We start from the raw sequence: 22038 nt of genomic DNA on the forward strand, positions 1-22038 counted from the left end.
TAGGGTAGGGCCCAAAGCACAGAGGGCATCAGGGAATCAGGCCTTAAACCTAAAGACAGAAGTTACAAAAGAAGTCCACGTCTTGCCTGAGGGCATAACAGGGAAAATCAAGAAAGTACCAAAAACTATGGTTGTGCCTTCACTTTCGCTGCACCTGAAGCTTCATCCCCAAGTGAGACACAAGGCAATGGAGGTACAGATTAGTAGATGAGGATTCTCAGTGGGGGTGCTATCAGCATGTGGACAGGATCATTCTTTACTGTGCTTGACTGACCCAAACACTGTAGGATAGTTACCATCCCTGACCCTCAGGCACTAAGTGCCAATAGCACCACCCAGTTAGTGTGATAACCAAAATATCCCCACTTGTTTCCAAAAACTCCCTTCTGGGATCACACCTCCCACACTTGACAACCACTTTTATTTATTGGGAACAGAAGTTGGTGTAGTGGGCAATGTATATGACACAAACATTTCCTGGTAGAACCGTTATAGGTTACAAAGTATTTTTACTATGTTTTCTACTGTAAATATCCATGAAACCCTGTCAGGTAGGTATTATCATTACCCATTTCATAAAGAATGAAATTTGCTCAGAAATGTTATAGGCTTTCAGCTTCAGGTCATTCAGCTGAGGGAAAAAAGCTATAAAGTAGGATCAGAGGGGTGCCTGGGTGACTCAGTTGGTTAAGCGTCCAACTCTTGATCTTGGTTCAGGTCATGATCTCACAGTTCATGGGATCAAGCCCAGAGTCAGGCTCTGTGCTGACAGTGCTGACTGCTTGGGATTCTCTCTGTCTTTCTCTCTCTGCTCTCCCCCACTCTGCATGCATGCAAGTGCACTCCCTCTCTCTCAAAATAAATAAACATTTAAAAAATAAATAAAGTGGGATCAGAACCTATGTCTTCTGACTCCACACCGTATGTTAAGTGACTGGAATTTAAATAAAAACTTGAAAAACAAAAAGTTTTCTGATTCCAAAACTGATGCTCTTCCTTTCCAATAATCAGCAAGAGCCAGCAAAAGTCTCAAACCAGCTACTTCCACCCAGAATAGATGCTTTTTAAAAAGTTTCATGAGAAACACTTGGGAAGATCTAGGGATTGGCTTCCCAGCTCCCTGCTAGGAAGCCTGTAAAAACTGAGCAGAAACTAACTCTACTCTAAGCTTCAGGTAAGCAGTTCTTAAAACAAGATAACCATCTCATGAAGTACCAAACACAAGGCTCATCCCTAGCTCCTACTTCAAGAAGCACTGGGCGACTGGAGGAGGGTATGGCATTCTCTAGTCTAGACTTGGGTCGATGAGCAAGTAGGGAAAAAAGAGTATACCAGCTCTGTTAATGCTTCTAGGGAACCAGAGGCAAGGCTACCAGCCCAACTCTGGATGGGGTTGGGAAGGTGGTAAGAGATGAGGAGGGGATAGGAGGAAGAGATAAGGACAAGAACTGAGCCATCACATTGTAAACAGCCTAAACCCTTCCTCTACTGGCAAAATTCATCATGTAAATAATTCTGCCAGCCCTTTGTGGTGAACATTATTTGCAACACGTTAAGGATCTCAGAGTACTTCATAAACTGAGAGAAATATGCAAATTAGTAAATCTGGGGGTGAGGGGAAAGGTACTTCCAAAAACCCCTATCCAGTTCCTCTCCTACCCCACACAGAAACTCCCAACCCACAACTTTGTTGCGAGGGGATGAAAGACAGAAAAGGTGAGAGAATCTGGAAAGAGGAGGATTCTGAAAGATAAAAAGAGTAGAGAGCAGGGTGGGAGGGAAAGAAAACTAGAGTATCTCAAGGACAGAGAGGCAGCTTGACAGCGCCACATCTTTCTTGGGTGATTCATTCTCCCTTGTGGAAGGAAAACAACATACAAAGATGTGGCTTTGCTGAGGGAGGCAAAAGAGAGACTGGAACTGGGAACCCAGGAATTCTAGCTGTTCATCTCATCTCTATTCTGCAACACACTTCTTCATGGATGACAAAAACCCCTTAAATTCCCAACTGGTGCTATCCAAAGGGGGAGCCCTAAAGTACCCAGCAAAGAGCTTGGGGTGGGAGGGCTGTGTGGAGACAGCACCCTCTCTTATCTTCAAAGGAAAAGGTCCTTCCTCTTCTCTGAAGTGCATTTCCGAACTGGAATGAACCCCCGGCCTTTCCCTGGCACTGCTTCAGCTCAGCTCAGACTTGGGAAAAATGCTTCCCCAGAAAGGAGGTGACCAGCCTGGCCGACCAGTTAACACACCGACTTCAGGCAGCCAGTGCTGCTGTCCCCGGGGCCTGCCGCAGTCAGTTCTGGGGCGGAACTCTGGTCTTGACCACAGAACCAGGGCCCTGGCTCCAACCAGCCTTCCCAGGCGACCTCAGGGGCAGGGGAGGATCTGTGGTCTCATTTCCTTTCCACCTTGGCTTCTTTTTTCACTTCACTGAAGATTAGCTATTTCCACCATGACCAGTTCCTGTTCTCACCAGCTGTAGCGGTTGTTTCCCCACAGACAGAGCTCTGAAACACTGGTGTGCCTGCCACCTGGACCGTCCCAGCTGCAGACTTGTACCAGACCCAACAAGTCCCGAGCTAAGGGTTTCTTCGTCCCAGATAAAATAGCAGGGAGAAGAAATTAAGGGACAGGAAGCAATTCCAAGAATTCCACAGTAGATACACCAGTGTCCATTTTTTTTATTATTTTAATGTTACATAATATGCTCTTTCATATGTGTAAAAGTTATATAATAAAAATGTGGAAATGTATACATTTATTACATAGAAATATGTATATGTAATAAATCCCCAACAGAGAGCAAAGGTCACAAAAAGATGGCCAAAACACTTATGACGAAATGTTGAAAGAAAAATGCAAAGTAAAACAAGACACCATTTCTCATGAATGAAATTGGCAAAGTTTTAAAAATATTAAACATCCAGTAATGTTTAGCTTACAAAGAAAGGGAGAGATGCACGCTATCAGTGAAAAAGCTAACTAGTACAACTTTTTAGCAGCATATTTCTCAAAGGACCTTAAAAAGCATATTCCCTTTGACCCAATAATTACACTTCTAGCAATTTATCCTAAATAATCAGAGATGCACACAAATATTTATGCACAGGATAGTCTTCACGGTGTTATTTATAGTAGCAAAAAAGCGAAATATAAGATAAAGCAGTAAGAAAGTACTGTACTATGGAACACTATCCAGCCATGAAATTATTAATACTAAAGAATGTTTAAACAAAGGAGAAAATGCCTAAGATAGTAAAATAAAAATCAGTTTACAAAACAATTTTCATAGTATAATCCCAATTGTTAAAATATATATAAGTACATCACAATGTTAATAGTAGATGGTGAGATTACAGGTGATTTTAATTTTTTTTATTAAAAAAAATTTTTTTTAACATTTATTCATTTTTGAGAGACAGAGACAGAGTGTGAGTGGGGGAGGGGCAGAGAGCGAGGGAGACACAGAATCCGAAGCAGGCTCCAGGCTCTGAGCTGTCAGCACAGAGCCCGTCGCAGGGTCCGAACTCACAGACTGTGAGATCATGACCTGAGCCGAAGTTGGACACTTAACCGACTGAGCCACTCAGGTGCCCCTTAATTCTTTTCTTTATTCTTTTCTACACAGTTTATACTTGTTATGTTTTTAACTTCTAAATTTGCTTAACAAACATGTATTATTGTCATAATCAGGAGAAAAGAAGCTTTTCTCAATCTTCCTCCCTCCCTTTGAGGATACTCACATGCATTACCCCCTTTCTAAAAAACATTTGGCAATATGTACTTAGGACCTGAAAAATTTTATATCCTACCACCTAGCGAGTTCAATTTTGGATTTCTATCCTAAGGAAAACTCTAAATATTGAAAAGGTTTTGTACACCAAGATGTTCATCACAGCATTGTTTATGATGGCAAACAGAAGCAAACAACTTAAATGTCCAACAATAGAACAGTTAAGTACACAATGGTACATTCACTTGAGGCACCACTGTATAAGCATTTAAAAATGTTTACAATGACTAGCTTGGGAAAACTAGTGAAATAACAAAGCCAACTCCCCCCCCCCCAAAAACAAACAAACAAAACACCACTCCAGACTGGATTAAAAATATATACATAGCAATATTACAACACTGTACAAAACCTTATGCAGAGAAAAATATGAAAAGTTTTAAAACGCATTGGCTCCATTTGGTAAAGGAACTAGAGAAAATGTGGATGTTTTTCTTCAATATAAATCTCTAATCTTTTCTCCTTTCTAAATCACCCATACTTTTCTCAGGGAATGAGTACTACTTTAAGAGAAAAAAGAAAAAAAGCTGAAACTCCCTCTGAGCAAAGAAAACATTCCCAAATGACAAGAAGTCCACTCCATCAGTCCTATGCCCCCACCCCACACACTTCTCCCAGTCTAAGGCAGGGTCATATGGGAAGGTCAAGGGAATGAGGCTCCTAAGGTCTTCTCAGTGGGGTCTCTGAGCAAGGGGTTCCTCTGACCAGCTGCTGTCAAGGGTCCTTTCCCTCCCCCATGTCCTATTCCAGCCCGAACTAATTCACCACAATCCCCAGGGCTGGGAAAAAAATTTCCACCATGGCCATTTGGAACTTGATATTTAGTCCAAGTTTTTCCCAGCCCCTTTCTGTGTCAAAGGAGGCCCTCGAAGCCTCTTAGACAACTAGCACCCAGCTTAGCTTAGCTCCCACATCAATGCTACACTTACAGCAAAACCCCGAGCCATCAGTCATCACCAGGGAAATGTGAGAGGAGGACCCATGGTAGGGACAGGCTCTGTCATACAACCCCACCCTTAGGCCCTGAGAGCCTCCTCCTAAGGGATATCCAGGGTTTTTTCTGGCGTCAGAACCTTTGGACTCTGTTTCAAGTTTGTAATAAGTCAGCAAAGAGAAAAATGAGGGTACAAACACAAGGGCAGACGGCTATCCTTCCAAAGCTCTTAAAGCCCTCTGCCTCCCGTCTCTATCTAAGCAAAGGCCAGTACTGGCCAGAATACTAATTTGTGCGAAACTGAGCTTGGGTAGTGATCTAGTTGGGACCAAAACACAGACTATGGCTTTATCAGACCAGAGATAGGTTCTCATTCTGGTATTAATAGAGAAGCTCCAATAGCTGCAGCATCCCTAAACTTGTCAGTACTCAATAGGAGCTGCTGTTCAGACAGGGTGGGTAAGGAAGGAACCCAATGAAACAGCATAACACAGACTCACAACCATTTTTCATATTAGGGCACACCTAGAAAATAATACTATTTGTACAGCACATGGGATAAATGGTAGAACTAATCCCAATCAGAGGTGACCAATCAGGGACCTCAGCTGCTCCCAGGGATAAGGGAATTAGTATCCCAGCGTAGCAGTAGGGAAGCCTTGCATTAGGGCACTGGGCTGGGTTAGGACTCTTGCCATCAATGTCCTGAACAAATCACCTCATGGCCTCAGACCTTGAGCTCTCCAACCTCGGCCGACAGGCTGTGGGTCAGATCATGTGTCTACACCAGAAAGCTGGGAGCCTGTGGTCTTGACTCACAATGATACAACTTTCCCAGCCAGTGTTCTTTTCAGGGGGGAGTTTCCACAGATACGTTTCCACAGATACAGTGGAATTGGGGGAAGCCCTCCATCTGACAGCAGAAGGCATATCCTGAGTCTAGCTACACAGAACAGGGTAATTGGTTTCATCAGATTTCTAAACTTAAAATCCTTTTTGGGAATACCAGTGATCTCAGATCTGAGTCACTGCTGGGAGCTACAAATTTAAAAGCTACCACTTACTGAGCATATAGTAGATGCCAGACTCTGCTATCTAAGTACTTGACTTCCCGTTTCATTATATGCACAAAGCAACTTCATGTGGCAATTACTCTTATTATCTCCATTTATAAGAAACTGGGACTCAAAGATATTAAGCAATTTGCTTAAGTCCAAACACTTTTCTAACTAGAGACTGTGGAGAGGCCAGTATTTCAGCCTACTTTGATTTGAAAATCCATCCATACGCTTAACCAAGACACTTCAACAAACTCCCAAATAGCTTTTTCATAAACCAAATCAATCATAGTGATGCTAACAATCTAGGAAAGAAAAAAGTAAGAAAGCAGCAACTTGTCTGACTCACAATCAAGGAAAAAAAGCTAATCTATATTGAGTACCTACTGGGTACCAAGGGCCTTATATACATGGTTCATCTAATTCTCATAACCTACCAGGACAGAGATTATTACCCCATTTTCTAGATAAGGAAATCTATAAAATTTACAAATGAGGCTCAGAGAGGTGAAGACAGTTACTAAGACAGCCCTTGCTTTTTCTACTACAATATGCTTCTCCTGACTATTCAAGAAATACACCTGAGCTTGCTCTAGGTTCAAGTATCCAACAGCCAGTACTGTTCCCAAACAGTAGGATAGTAGAAAGAAGGATAGTAAAAAAGGGCATGTTTCAGAAGCAGAGGAAAGAGAGTTCTCTAAGTGCCCCCAGAGAAGAACTCAAATTCCCAAGAAAGCATGATTTTCCTGTGTTGGAAAAGTGAGGTAAAATCCCCTCCTCCCATAAGACAGCTAACTAGCCCTGGCCTGCCCTGTCCCAACCCCCCAACAGCAGCAGCTCAGGCACACAGAAACAAGACCAAAACAAAAGCCAAGACGAAACAAATCAAAACTTTATACAGATAGTATAATTTGCAAGTGGGTGGTCCTGTCTCTGGCTTGACCTGTGCTCTTTGGGTGCTCTGGTTAGTAATCAAGACACCATGTGCATTTTGTAGATATTAAGCCATCAATTTGCCAACTAACTAAACAAACTTGTCAACCAAGCTCCAGTGAGGACATGACTGACTCTGGTTCTGAGCTCTTACAACCTGGCAGGTAGCCTGGCAGCCCCTATCTAAGGCAGCTCCCCACCCAGTCCACCTCAAACCATCCCTTTCTCTCCAACTTCTGTAACTACCTCCTGCCAGCTCACTGGGGAGGGGGGGGGGGTTCACACCCCCACTGGAGTACAGACTCCCTCCCACTCGTTCTCCCAACAGTTGAGCTCTTGTTCTCAAGGGCACCAAATCTCAATCTCTCCTCCTCAGCCTCTGAGTTGGCCACAGCATATTAGTAATCACTGACTCACCCAACCCCTTGAGGAGGCTGGGGGAAATGCAGAGGGCCACAGGATGTGTGGCCCAGATCCCTCTGGCCCTCTGCAGACCTGATGGGCCGAGAGGTGCCAGTAACACCACTTCCCCTTGGAATGCCTCTAAGCTGGCTGTGGTGCCAGTGGGCTAATGTCAGACTCTCCACCATCGGAGAGGCCAGGATCTCTAGACAGTCCCACTGATGCCAACAGATCTAATCTCCCTATTCCAAGGCAGATGTAATCCAATAAGGCTGCTAAGTCCACAACTATTCCCTCCGCATGGGCAAAGGCAAAGTCGGCCCTTCAGGCCATACCAACAATAACAGCAGCATTAACCCCTTTAGAGAGTTCTTTGAGGAACTGGGAACTATTTCCCCAAGTTTCTCAAAGGTTTACCTCTCCTAGCAAATGTTCTGTCACCTAGTTCACTTTCTTTCTCCAAAACTTCATTTTTACCTCCAACATATTTTCTGGCTCCATGTCAGTGATACCAGCTCAGATCCTCTCTATCCACAGGGCCATTGACATCAATGTCCAATTCCCACACCAAAGGAGATTCCCAAAGTCAGCTTAAAATTCATCTACACAGGTCTTTGGGGAACCTACATAAAGCCTAAAAAGAAGCACAGGCAAAGAACACAAACCAGCCACCAGGGCTTAACATAAAAAGAAGGAGAAAAAAAGGGAGGCGGGATAGTTTGTGTATTGTTTCAATTGGAAAAATACACTGGTGAAATGGCTTATCCACATGTTCAGCCTTTTAGGCAAATCCACTATAACTTTGCAGGATGCCTGCAGGCCATTCTGAAAATAAGTAGAATGGCATCACTCTTTATTCCACCCCCTTCAAGAGCTCCCAGCCCCCTCTCCGTCCCCCCCCCACCCCCCCCCGCTCTCCCCAAACATCTGGTCTAGGCTAGAAGTGGGACCCACTCCCTGGGAAGCCTCCATGTTAACGAGAGGCAGTCTCCCCAGTCCGAGAACCCTGACTTAAGCTGAGGAAGGGGCCGGCCCCAAGTTTCTGAATTCCCCCGCACCAGCCAGAGACTTAGAAGTGAGAATTCCAGGGACCCGGGAAGGCTGTCGGGGAAGTGGGGAGAAGTGAGAGGGTTGCAGAGAAGGGGACTGGGAGGAGGGAGAAGCGTGGATCCTGGGGAGGTCCCAGGCTGAGGACCCCTCCTCCGAAGTGTCCAGTGGTTGAGGCCGCGGTCGAGAGGTCCCCGACAGGGCTGTCGGGCGGCCAGCGGCTGCTCAGAGGTTGCCAAGAAGGCACTGAGTCTGTCGGAAGCGCCCCCCTTAAGGGGTGGGCCGGATGGGGGAACCCGGGCAAAGTCCTACCCTGGGCGCTGGGACCTCGGAGACGTAAGAGGGGGAAGGGACTGGGCTCAGCTCTCACCAGCACCAGGGCGAACCTCTCTTCCAGTTCACAGGGCTCAGGCATCGGCATCTTGCCGGGCGGCGGCAGCAGCGAGACTGAAGGCGGCTCGCCCGGGCCCCCCTCGGCGCTCTCCAGGTTGCCCATCGCGGCGGGGCCCCCTCGGGGGCCTCAGCCCCCCACCTCCACGCCCGGGGGCCTTGGGCTCGGCAGCTCCGACCCGGCTCCTCCCTCTGCGCCGGCTCCCCTAGTCTCGACTCCTCTGCCCCGTGAGGGGCGCTGGGAGCTCCACAGGGTCCCGCAGGCGGTGGCGCGCGGCGAGGGCGGAGGCAGCGCAGCGGACAGCGGCACCGAAGTGACCCGTACGGCGGCCACCGCTCTCGCTCACACCCGCCGCCTCGCCGCTCTCGGCGCGCCGCTCCTGCCGCTGCCCCTCCCCGCCCCCTCGCGCTCTTTCCCTTCCCTGCACCCCCCCTCGCTTCCTCCCACCCACTCCCGGCTGAGACTCCGGCTTCCCCCCCGTGCGCTGACTGCAGCCCGCGCGCCGCGCGCCCCATTCATGCAGGGCCCGCCTCCCGCCCACAGGCCTCCCGGGCGTCCCGCCCCTCGCCCCTCGCGCCTGATTGACGGCCGTACCTGCCAATCGCAGCGCCTCCCGCCCCCCGGCGGCCTCGCGCCTGGCGCCTAGCGCGCCCTGGCGGCCCCGGTACGAATCGAATCACCGTGGCTGCTGAAGGTGTGAGGCGCCTGCTTGGACATCCGGGAAATGCACCCGGCCCTTTCCCGCAAGGAGCTCGTAAAGTATACAAATAAGTAAAATACAGGACATAGTGTGTAAAGCTAACTACAAGAGAAGTAGGATGCTAAAACAATTAGAATGCTCAGGACACGGAGAGACCACATCTGTTAAGAGTTATCTCCAGGGACTCTTATTTGAACTGGGCACTGAGGGATGAGGAGGACCTTAACTGACAGAGACAGGTGAAAAGGCATTTAGGAGGGGAGAGTCCTACAAAAGTTCAGAGGTTGATCTGACTGGACATGAAAAGGGAGGTGCAGAAGAATGCTATTCTGGGCCAGGTCTGCTGATCAGTCATCACTGATGATGTGATGGACATTTGTTGTTTCTGCTAGCCTAGTTTCCATCCCTCCTCTTCAAGTAATAAGCACCCCCTTTATTCTTAGGGAACCCCCAGTCCCCTGTTCTCAGTCCAAATAGAGCTGAACTTCACCCCCTTTCCATGGGGCCCTATGACCCAGGCCTTACCACAGTATTTTCTTGCCCTATCGTCAGAGACTGTTTTAGACTTGACCCAAACCCAGAATATAAGGCTCATTTCCAAGGCTTTCACTGGAACAGTCAGGAAAAAGATACTCTCCATTAGGGCTACTGGATTGTTAGAATGTAAATCTGGAGCTGCTGGTGGCCATCATGCCATCACCCATCACACCTCACGCCTGCTGGGGAAAGCAAAGCTAAGAGACAGAGACATAGTTCTAGTAACATGCTGAAAACCTGAATCCAACCATGCCTGAAGTTATCACCTTGACTTTTCCTTTATTTATTCAACAAATTTTGATTGAAAGGCTTATTATATATTAGATACTGTTTTATACATTGAAGATATATCTGTGAACAAAAAGAACATATATCTGGCCCTTTTGAAATTTACAACTAAAGAAGTAAAATGTACAGGTGTTAGGGATCAGTGTTAATAAAAATAAAACTAAAAAGGGATAGAGGTGGAAGAAAGGTTAAAATTTTCAATAGGATGGTCAGAGAAGGCCTCATCAATAAGATGACATTTGGATTTGGAGAAATATCTGAAGAAAGTAAGGGAGTAAGCCATGTAGATATCTGGGAGAAGAATGATCCAGACAGAGAGGATGGTAAATGCCTACTATGCCTCATGTGTTAGAAGAACAGCAAGGAGTCCAGTGTGGCTGGAGTGCAATGAGCAGGAGAAAGAGGAGTAAAAGATGAGGTCAGAAAGTAACCAGAAATCATACTGTGCAGGCCATTGTAGGCTACCATAATGACTTTGGTTTTTCTCAAAGTAGGATAGATAGCTATTGGAGGACTTTGAGCAAAGGAATAATATTATCTAACTTATGTGGGTTTTTTAAATATTTATTTATTTTGAAAGAGAGAGAGTGTGTGTGTGCATGAGCAGGGGAGGGGCAGAGAGAGAGGGAGAGAGAGAATCCCAAGCAGGATCCACACTTGTCAGCTCAGAGACTCACACAGGGCTGGATCTCATAAACTGTGAGATCATGACCTTAGCCAAGATCAAGAGTTGGACACTTAACTGACTGAGCCACCCAGGCACCCCCTAACTTATGTTTTAACAGGATTATAATAGCTGTTGCATTGAAAAAAAACAGAATGGGGTGCCTGGGTGGCTCAGTCAGTTGAGTGTCTGACTTCGGCTCAGGTCATGATCTCGTGATTTGTGGGTTCAAGCCCCACATCAGGCTCACTGTTGTCAACATAGAGCCTGCTTCAGGTCCTCTGTCCTCCCTCTCTCTGCCCCTCTCCTGTTCACTCTCTCTCAAAAATAAGTAAACATTAAAAAAAAAAAAGAAAATAAACTGAATAGAGGCATGGGCAGGGAGACCAGTTAAGAGGCTAATACAATAGTACAGGTGAGAGATGTTAGTGGTTTGAACCAGGGTAGCTGTGCAGATGGAGAGGAATGATCAGATTCTTTTTTAAAAAAAACTTTTTTTTCCTTGCCACATTTTGTCTATAGATACAAGCATAGTTATCTCTAACTTTATTTATTTATTTATTTATTTATTTATTTATTTATTTATTTATTTATTACATTAAGCTCCGTGCCCAACATGAGACTTGAACTCACAACCCTGAAATCAAGAGTCGCATGCCCTACTGACTGAGCCAGCCAGGTACCCCAGAAATAGTCAGATTCTTGATGGATTTGAAAGTAGAGCCAATAGAATTGCTTGGCAGTTTGACTGTGGAGAGTGAATAAAAGAATTCACCCAAATTCACCAAAAATTCCAAAGTATTTGACCTGAGCAACTGGGATGGTGGAGTCTTCATTAACTGAAATGGAGAAAGGAGTAGATTTGTTGAGGGAGAGCCGGAAAGGGAAGGTTAGGAACAAGGCATTGGCCATGATGAGTTTGATTTGCTGACTGGACATCCAAGTAGAGGTAGCCACTTGGCAATTGGATATAAATGAGTCTGGAGATCCAGGTTGGCAGCATCATTTTGGAAGTCATCAGCATATAGATGCTATTTAAAGATGGTAAATTATCTTTTGCAAATTAGTCTGCATTAAGTTTATTTTTTTTAAGATTTTATTTTTAAGTAATTCCTACACTCAACTTGGGGCTTGACTTCGCAACCCTGAGATCAAGAGTTTCATGTTCTACCAACTGAGCCAGCCAGGTGCCCCTACATTAAGTTTCTGTCAGTAACAACCAAAAAGTGGAGGAATCCCTGTCTTTTCAGACCACTGAAACTCTCCTGTGAAGCCCAACCTCTTCCAAACGGTTGGACAAATCAATCAACTCATATCTCATCCTCTCTTTTCCTCCCCCTCCACCCCAAACACATAATTCCCCAACTGCTGTAGCAGACTCTTCTAAAACAGAAGAGTTATAATATGACTGAAGACTTCTAGTAGATAAAAAACTAAGAATTCAAAAGGGGAAATAATTCATCAATCATTTTTAACAGTGATCCAAGCAATATCCAGCAGAAAGAAGAGACTTGATAAGATGGTAAACAGCAGTGTATTTACCCTGGTGTGGTCTTTTGGTCCCCAGTCTTGTAGTTTTAGTTTTGCTTGACCACCAGATTTACATACTCTAGGGACTTCTGGAGTCTGCTATATTACTGCTTTCATTGTTAACTCTCTGCTCACCCCCTTCAAAGCTTTCTAACTTTATATAAGATGAAGCCAAAACTTAATCTGGTATTCAGATCTATAGGTCTATATCATCTCTAAAACCCAATGTCCCTTCAATCTACTTTTCCTATCTTACCTGGCTCTAATATTTTATGAACCCTTTGTTTCAGCTGGAAAGGTCCATCTCTAGACATTAGTTGTACATTTGTATATCTTCAGCTTTGCTCTTTGTGCTAAGCATAATAATGGCTCCCCCACATGCCCATGTCCTGATCTCTAGAACATGTGAATATGTTGTTTTACATGGCAAAAGGGACTTTGCAGATGTGATCAAGTTACAGGTCTTGGGAAAATTATTGTAGGTTATCAGAGTAGCTCAATGCAATCACAAGGGTTCTTCTAAGAGGGAGGCAGAAGGGTCAGAATAACAGGAGGAGACATGACAACAGAAGCAGAAGTCGGAGTGATGCAGGGCCACAAGCCAAGGAGTGCAGCAGCCTTTAGAAACTGGAAAGGGCAAGGAAATAGATTTCTCCCTAAAGCCTCTGGAAGGAACACAGCCCTATTAACACTTTAATTTTAGCCCTATAAAACCTGTTTTCAGACTTCTAACCTCTAGAACTGTAAGATGATAAATCTGTGTTGTTTCAAGCCACTAAATTTGCAGTAAATTGTTACAGTAGTAACAGAGAATTAACTGTGTCCCTGATTTAGATTTCTGCTTTCTTCTATGCAGCCTATTCAAATCCCACCCAGAGTCAGCACAATCTTTTGTTTTTAACCAAATGCAACAAATACCTATTGGATGCCTATCATGTGCAAAGCATCTGGCTAGATACCAGTACATAGAGAAAGAATACAAGACACAAAGATGAATAAGAGCTCACAGGCAGGAGAGGCAAGGTAGAGAGAAGGAATATGGACTGAGTTTGAAGGCATCAGATGGAATCGTTGGTGTTACATTGGTGGATACCAGGTTTTAAGTCCCATCCTGGAGTTCTCCCAGATTTAAATGATCATAACTCTTATTATCTCTACTTTTCACTTAGAACTTAATTCAACAACATTTACCGAGAGTCTGCTACATGCAAGACACTGTGCTAGGGGCCATGCAGGATACTCGGATTCATAACTCGTGGTTCCTCTACTGCTTTCTATTGTTTAATTTGTGTCTGTGTCTTGTCTGGACCGTGGGATTTTTTGTTTACTTAAAACATATGTATCCAGTACCTCCTTTGTTTCATAAGCGTGAAGGAAGATTCAACGATGACTAGGTCTCTTTCTTTCAGGTGCTCACAATCTAGTAGGAAAGAGTCTCAAAATATTTACAAAACAGTGTGATCCGTGTTGAAACAGATGGGTGTACAAAATGTTCCCAAGAGAACTGAGGATGGAGCTGTAAAGGGGGGGCTTCAGGGAGAAGGTGACACTTGAGCCAGGGCTGAAAGATGAATAGATGTGCCAGATGGAAAGGTAAGACAATGGGATGAAAAGGTGATCAGGAGGGAAAGAGGCGGTTCAGGAAGGAGGAAAAGTACAGGCCAAAAGGGGCACGGATGTCTAAGCAATGATAAGAATTTCAGTGAGGCTGAAGCATAGGATGTGTGTGTAGCAGGAGGACAGGAGACAACACTAGTCATGCACGTGAAATCAAGTTCAAGAGGAGCCTTGTGCTCAGCTCAGAAGTTTGTCCTATGCTGTAGATGGTTCTGTATCCTAGACAGTTTTTAAGTATGATCTTTGAAAAGATTACTTTATCAGTATTTGAGAATATAGAAAGGTCTGCAGAGGTGATGTGGAAAACAGAAGGGCCTGGACCAAATCAGGGCAGGGGTAATGAAGAGAAATAAAATTGCAGGGAAAGATTACATTAGCCTGCTTGTGTTGCCATAACGAAATACTACAGATTGGGTGCCATAAACAACAGAAATTTATTTTCTCACAGTCTTGAAAGCTAGAAGTCCAAGATCAAAGTACCATCAGGGTTGGTTTCTGGTGAGACTTCCCTTCCTGACTTGCTGATGGCCACCTTCTCACTATGTGCTCATATGGTCTCCCCTCTCTTCACACACGGAGAAAGAGGGTTGTAGTTTTTCTTCCTTTTCTTAGTAGGACACCAGTCCTATTGGATTAGGCTCCACCCTAATGACCTCCTTTAACCTTGACTGCCTCCTTAAAGGCCCTATCACCAAATACAGTCACGTTGGGGGTTAGGCTTCAACATATGAATTTGGAGAGGATAAAATTCATTCTATAACAGAGATATACTTGAGACAGAATCAAGAAGACTTAGTTATACCTATTAGATAATAGTGTCTAATATTTTTACAGTGCTTTATAATTTACAATACTTTTTTTCACATCCATTATCTGATTTTATCTTTACAACACTGTAGGAGGGGGATATTATCATTATCCTCATTACATAGATGAATAAACAGACTAAATGAAGTTAAATAATATGTTCAAAGCTATGTGCTAGTCAGTGGTGACCCTGGCACTGAACCTGGCCTTGGCTTTGAAATCCCATGCCATTCTGATTCTCTTATGAGAGGTAAGGGAGTAAAGAAGATTGGAAAGTTGAGGCCAGCTTGAGGATGCCTTACCCTTAATCTCTAGGGAAGCCCAGAATCTCTCTTAGGTCAACCGCTTCTACCTCCTTAGTCAAAATGTTTTCAAACTCATGCCTCCACCTGTGCCCTTTCCACTGAAGAAGTTCCCACATTACCCCTAGCCTCCTCCTCTAAAGTCTTGAGAAACACACATTTCCTTTCTTCCCTTTCCTGGGAAGGGGTGGGGTGTGAACACAGATATTTAAAAGTATTTCTTAATAATTTACCCTTTTACAGGGGCGCCTGGGTGGCTCAGTTTGTTGGGCATCCGACTTCGGCTCAGGTCATGATCTCGCAGTTTGTGAGTTCAAGCCCCACATTAGGCTCTGTGCTGACAGCTCAGAGCCTGGAGCCCGCTTTGATTCTGTGTTTCCTCCTCTTTCTGCCCCTCCCATGCTCATTCTCTGTCTCTCTCTCTGTCTCTCAATAATAATAAATAAACGTTTAAAAAAATAATAATAATTCACCCTTTTACAGACGGAATGCTCTTTCCCTCCCTCTTTGCTTGCTAATTCCTACTCATCCATTAAAACAAAGCTTACAGGTCACCTCTTTTATGATTTCCACATTTAATTGAGAACATGTCTGTGAGCACATAGTGTCTCAACATATCTCAATCATCATATCATGAAATCATCAAATTGTGTAAGCTCCTTCAGGGCAGGTAGATATTCCTAGTACCTAGCAATACCACCCGCTTCATGTCTGTTACATGCTCAATGAACAAATGAATGACTTCATATATTGTCACAATCTTCCCACACAATGGCAGTCCTTTTATTCTTTTTCACTCCTCCCAGATACAATCTGTCTGCTTGTATCACTCAGGGTTCAACGAAGAGAACAAAAATCCCTCCAAGTATTGTAAGGATACTAGGAGATAGGTGCTTACAAAATCAACCGGAAAGTCTAGAGGAGCCCAGTCTTGGAGGCTGAAACTCTGCCAAGAAAGTTGCTATCTCTGCCCCAGTCAGGAGAGTGGTGTATCTGGAGGTCTCCACTGATGACTAGGTTTAAGAACACCTACAAGTGTGATCCAGGGATCTGGAAGCTATGATCGGGACATTGCTGCTGCTACACTCTGATGCAACCACCTCTCAATATTTACAAAGCTAGAGACGTCACTGAATCACTGCTATACAAATATATCACATCTCCATGACCAGGAGAAATAGTCAAAGGAGCAGTACAATGGCCTTTGTCTCACTTCTGCCTTCTAAGCCTCATCCAAATACATCTGACTGGCTAGGACGCATTCTGACAAACATAATCCTTAGCTTTTCAGCTTCTGCATATCAGAAGGAGATAGGAATATATGCTGAATGCTAACTAATCATACCCACCACTCTGCTAGCCTGAAATCCACCCAAAGTCTTATCATCTGCAACTGGGCCTTTTCCTCCTTCCCCACTCACTGTTCCCAATGCCTGCCCCAGTGGCTGGTTTAGTCTTTGGTCTTGGTGCTGTTAGTATGCTCCTTCAGGCTATTGTTTGCCCTTTTCTGTGACCTGGGTGAGGCAAAATTTATTAGCTATGATTCCAAAAACACGATCTGTAAAAGAATGAATTGACATATTTGGCTTCATCAAAGTTAAGAACTAATGCTCTTTGAAAGGCATTGTTTGTTTATTTGTTTGCTTGTTTTTAAGATTTTGTTATTTTTAAGTAATCTCTGCACCCAACATGAGGCTCAAACTCACAACCCCAAGACCAAGAGCTGCATACTCCACTGACTGAGCCAGACAGGTGCCCCAAAAGGCATTGTTAGGAGAAGTAAAAACAAGCCACAAACCAGGAGAAAATATTGCAAATCACATATCTGACAAAGGACTTGTATCCAGAAAATAGAAATAACTCTAAAAAATCAATAATTAGAAAACAAGCAGCCTATTTTTTAAAAAAATGGGCAAAAAATTTGAACAGATCACTCACTAAACAAGATATATGGATGATAGGGGTGCCTGGGTGGCTCAGTCAGTTAAGCGTCTGACTTCGGCTGAGGTCATGATCTCACAGTCCATGAGTTCAAACCCTGTGTCAGGCTCTGTGCTGACAGCTGGGAGCCTGAAGCCTGCTTCAGACTCTGTGTCTCCCCCTCTCTCTGCCCCTCCCCTGCTCATGCTCTGTCTCTCTCTCTGTCAAAAATAAATAAACATTAAAAAAAAAGAAAGAAAGAAAGAAACTGGACCTCTCATATATTGCTGTTGGGAGTGTAAAATGGCACAACCACTTTGGAAAACAGTTTAGCAGCTTCTTAAAAAGTTAAACATACACCTACCATGTGATGCAGTCATTCTAATTCTAGATCTTTACTCCAAAGAAAAAGAAACACATGAGCACACAAAGACTGGCACACAAATGTTCTTAGCACTTTGGAATAGCAAAAGACTGGAAGATATCTCAATGCCCATCACCAGGTAAGTGGATAAATAAATTACGGTAATCCATACAATGGGATAATAAAAAGAACAGAAAAAACTATGATACTATAATGATGGGTAAATCTCAAATAATTATGCTGATTAAAAGAGACCAAAAAATATGGCCATTCAGTATGAATACACTTATATAAAAGTCTAGAAATTTCAAACTAATTACAATGATAGAAAGAAGATCAGTGGTTGCCTAGGGATAAGGGAGGGTAAAGGCAGGAAAGATTATGAAGGAGCATGAGGAAGTTTAGGGGGAGGATAATAGATAGGTCCATTATCCTGATTATGATGATGATTTCATGTCCAAACTCATGAAATTGTAAACTTTAAATACATGTAGTTTATTATACGTCAGTTATACCTAAATAAAGCTATTAAAAATTTAAAGTAGAGACAGTTGGACTGGAAAGAAACCCCTATACTCCCTGTGTATATTCACTTATGTGATTGATTGTTTGATGTCTGTCTTTCCCACTAGAGTGACAACTCCATAGAGACTGGGGCGATACCGATTTGCACAAGCACATCTCTAATGTTTAACATAGAATCTGGTGCCTACTAAGGACTTGACACATAGTTGTTGAAGAAAGAAGAGAGAGAGAAGGGTTGAGAGTAACTCCAAGTTTTAACCTGAGTAAAAGAGAGGATGCGTTACTGCTGATAGCTATGGAGGAATCAAGAAGAAAGACGGAAATGGAGCAGTGAAGGAGAAGGTGAAGGATAGCCAAGTAGTGCTGGAGCGTAGCCAAAGTAAGTAGTAGTTTCAAGGAGAAAGATTAGAAGAAGGCCATTTGATTTTTAGATTTAGCAGTTATAAGGCATCAGTGCCCTGAAGAAAGTGATTTCAGACAGAAACCAGATTGTTTTCCCCGCCCCAGTCCTCTACATACACAAAACGCAAACTTCTTCATTCAGTGAAAGTATCCACGTGCTTCACTCCATCTTCACAAGTTGCCACTCCCGTCCAAGCCCTTTGTTCTGTTCTGATAGCCTGACTCCCTTCTTGGATGTCATTCTTGTTCCCTTACAATCCATTTGCCACTAATCAGCTAGAATGAGTGTTTTAAAACACTAATAGTGTCATGTGCCTAGTCCTTCCATGGGATCTCCTCACCGTTTAGCTCCCTCTTTACACTAAGGGTTAATGCCCTCATGTGCCCAAGCTGTGAAACCCTCAAATTTTGTCACATTGTCAGCTGCAATCAGGAAAGGATTGAGTAAGAGTATTAGTTATATATTTCTGCCTAACAAATTACCCAAAACTCTGAGGCTTGAAACAAACAAACAAAAACTTTATTATCTTACAGTTTCTAAGAGTCAGGAATCTGGGACAGGCTTAGCTGGGTTCTTCTGGTTTAGGGTCTCTCAAGAGGTTGCAGTAAATCTACTGCCTGGGGCTCCAGTCACCAGAAATCTTGACTGCTTTTAAGAAGCCTCACTTAGATGGCTATTGGCATCAATTCCTTGCTAGTTGTTGGCAAAAGGCCTTAGTTCCTCACCACCTGGGCCTTTCCACAGAGCTGCTTGAGTGTCCTCCTGACATGACAGCTGGTCATGAGTGATCTGAGAGAGAGCAGAGAGGATGCTACAGTGCTTTTTATGATAAAGTCTCCCTGGTCTTCATCATTTCCACTTTACTGTATTTATTAGGAGCAAGTCATTAAGTCCAGCCCACACTGAAGGGGAGGAGATTAGACTCCACCTCTTGAAGGGAGAAGTCTCAAAGAATGTGTTGACCTATTTGAAAACCATCACCATAAGGCAAGGAAAAAAGGTATATCAATGCCTTAAGGATGAAGAAAAGGTTTGGATCATCAGTTGTGAACAGCCATACAGGAGTCAATGTAGTAAATAAGCAACTGTTATACAAGTGTGATACCTTTTCTACCTATGCTACAGGACAGAAGCAGGACCAGGGAAAGTAGATGAAGAGGCCGGCCAAGTGTTTGGGACTTGGAAATGGTAAGAGAATAGAAGAATGTGGACATTAGAATGCTGGGAAATACTGAAGTAATTGATCTGAAACTCAGACTGAAGGTCCACAGTGATATGGAAAGAGCTAATTACTTCCAAGAATGAAGCATCTATGATAGTTCTTTGAGGAAACCAAGTTAATCTGGGTTTCAGTTTTCTTATCTGTAAAATGAGACTGATAAGGTCTGCATTACTATCTTACTGAGTTATTATGCAAAGTGAAATTTAATTTGAAAAGAATAAGGGTTCTAATACTCTTGTTATTGTTATCAATGCTTTCCAAAGTTAGAAGGGGCTGAACTGATATTAAAAAATACTGCAAGCTGTATTTTTTAGTTTTTTTTTTTCTCTTGCCAGTTGACGGTAATGATAGCCCATAATACTGAGATTGGAAAAAGAAAACTCAATTTTCTTTATTCCTGTCCTTCAGGTGTCAATGGATATGCAAATGAGATCTGGGAAGTGAAAAGGCTCCTCTTGAATCTTAAATGCGTTATTAAATACACACACTTCTAAGTGATGGTATGGATTTTAATGTGTTTCATTTTGTGACCTGCATGTTCTCATAACCACTGGGCCGAACAAGGTCAGTGCATTTGAGACCAGAATGAGGTATTGAGGTTGTAAAAGTAGACAAGGAAAGGTGTGAGATACAGAAAAAATGACTTCAGGAAAGCCATGTTTATCTCTGTTTGTTAGGAAAACAGTGACTCTCCTAAGGTTGAATTTAGACCAAGGGCCCCAGGTCATTCCCAGCTTTCTCTCTCCTTTGTTCTCTTCTCCCTTGCCCTCGGCTGAGGAATTCAGCCTGCTTTCTATCTCCTCTTTAACTCTGCCACATCCTACTTCCCAATTTCTGGAATGCATAATCTATTGCTATCTACTCACCTTCTTCCCCACCATTTTACACGTCCCTAGCGCTTAAAGTCAGGTACAACTGTCCTTTTCTTTCAAAGATTTTATTAAATTCACACACACACACACACACACACACACACACACACACTTTTACAAAATTACATTAACAATATATGTCAATTTTACAATGAGAGGCAGTACAGCTTAATGAATAGGATTATGGGCTTGTACCTCTTAATCCCTTTCACCTATTTCCTACTTCCCCCTCCATGTTTTCTTCATGTTCTTTATCGTCAAGTATGCTTTCCTGGCTAATTTCATATCTCCTACCAGGAGAAAACGTAGTAACACTATTAACACAATACCATGGCTCCTTGGAAACTTTTTATATTGAAACAATAAAGATGTAGTTCTTCTATACTATTTATTTTACTCCTGGTTATATCATTACTCATGACACCTTATCATTGATCATGTTGCCCATGACTCTCAAAGATTATTACTGTACTCTCTTGATAATGACCAGAAATGGAAGTCTTACCCACAGTATGCAGGAAATTTTGAACAATAGTTTTTTGTATGGTCATGTTAAATTTTCGTCCAGAATTTTATACCATAAACATGGAACAATACCTCTTCCAACCATGTCTTCTCTTGTATTCTGTAAACTATAATCACAGCATTCCCAGACTGTGATCTCTTTCAATGTTGACCTCATTGCTGTCTTCCACATACCACCAACAGGGAATATATGTTAGGGATCCATGGGTGCAGCAAGAGGAATGATGCCATTTGTGCATATTTCATATGGCATGACTTAAGACTGACACGGGGAGGGCATTTTATCACGACATCATTCAGAAGCAAAAGAAGACATCAGTTGGGAAGGGCCTGTTGGTACTTTGAAGTGACAGTCTCAAAAGCACCTCGAAATGATATTGGAGGAGAAGGGTGGGGCTACTTTCAGATGACTGCCTGATTTATGTCCTAGGGTCCTTGGAGTGAATGGAGTTCCTTCCCTGGGTGCCAGTGTTGGGGGGGTAGGCAGTGGGACTGGTGGTATATGGTGATGTACAGGAGAAAAGTAGCCTGCTGCCATCTACCATCCTCTGGTGGGCCATAGGTGGTTCCATAGTCAGACACTGAGAGGTGAGGATCAACACAGGGACCCATACACATGACTCAAGTCCAAGAGCTGGTGAAGTTCTGTTTGTAGTCCAGAGGCCTGAACTTACCTTCTATGCGACCACAAATAGGCTTGTCAGTGCCAACCTGGAGACTCAATCTCACTTGATTCCCCAAAAGGAATACTGTACTGGTCAGTAAGAGTAGTTGGCTCATCAAGATGCTCTCTTAAAATTGAGACCTGGTCTCGGGGCCTTGGGATAACCCTATAGACATGAGTTCCAGAGTTCCTCAGGCAACCTGGGATTGGGGAATTCCATGAAGGAGAGAAACTGGGACAAGATCTCATTCAGGGCCTGGTTTGGGCTCAGCTTTGATAGCACTGCTGGCCCTGGCTGGTTCCAGGCACATAAGGGATACCTAGAAAATTTTCAGGAAGGCCCTCCAAAGTATGAGGCCCTCTGAGGCACACAACCCAAAGCAGGAGCCTTGGAATAGGCTGTCATTAAAGGAAGTGATTGCTATGTGACTTATGGGGATAAGTTGTAAAGAGAGTTTCCATCTAGCTCTCCTTGTCACTGTGATTTCTCACTCTGAAAAAGAAGAAAAGAAGCCAGCTCTCATACTGTGAGGACATTCA

The 22038-nt window shown here is 43.6% G+C and overlaps 1 protein-coding gene across 5 annotated transcripts in view; it reads right to left on the reverse strand.

Moving 5' to 3' along the window:
• FMNL3 (formin like 3) overlaps positions 1–8954 on the reverse strand; it is a 53788-nt gene extending 44834 nt beyond the window's left edge. For 4 of the 5 annotated variants that reach the window (XM_047865286.1, XM_047865285.1, XM_047865282.1 and 1 more), the window contains exon 1: positions 8538–8954. In XM_047865286.1, coding sequence (XP_047721242.1) covers positions 8538–8663 — 126 coding nt within the window. In that variant the 5' untranslated portion in view covers positions 8664–8954. Of the gene's footprint in view, positions 1–7597; positions 7883–8537 lie in introns of those variants that run through there. The other variant, XM_047865283.1, reaches the window with a different exon arrangement.
• Between the last annotated feature and the right edge of the window lie 13084 nt (positions 8955–22038).

The sequence above is a fragment of the Prionailurus viverrinus genome, chromosome B4 (assembly GCF_022837055.1).
Source record: "Prionailurus viverrinus isolate Anna chromosome B4, UM_Priviv_1.0, whole genome shotgun sequence".
Taxonomy (NCBI): domain Eukaryota; kingdom Metazoa; phylum Chordata; class Mammalia; order Carnivora; family Felidae; genus Prionailurus; species Prionailurus viverrinus.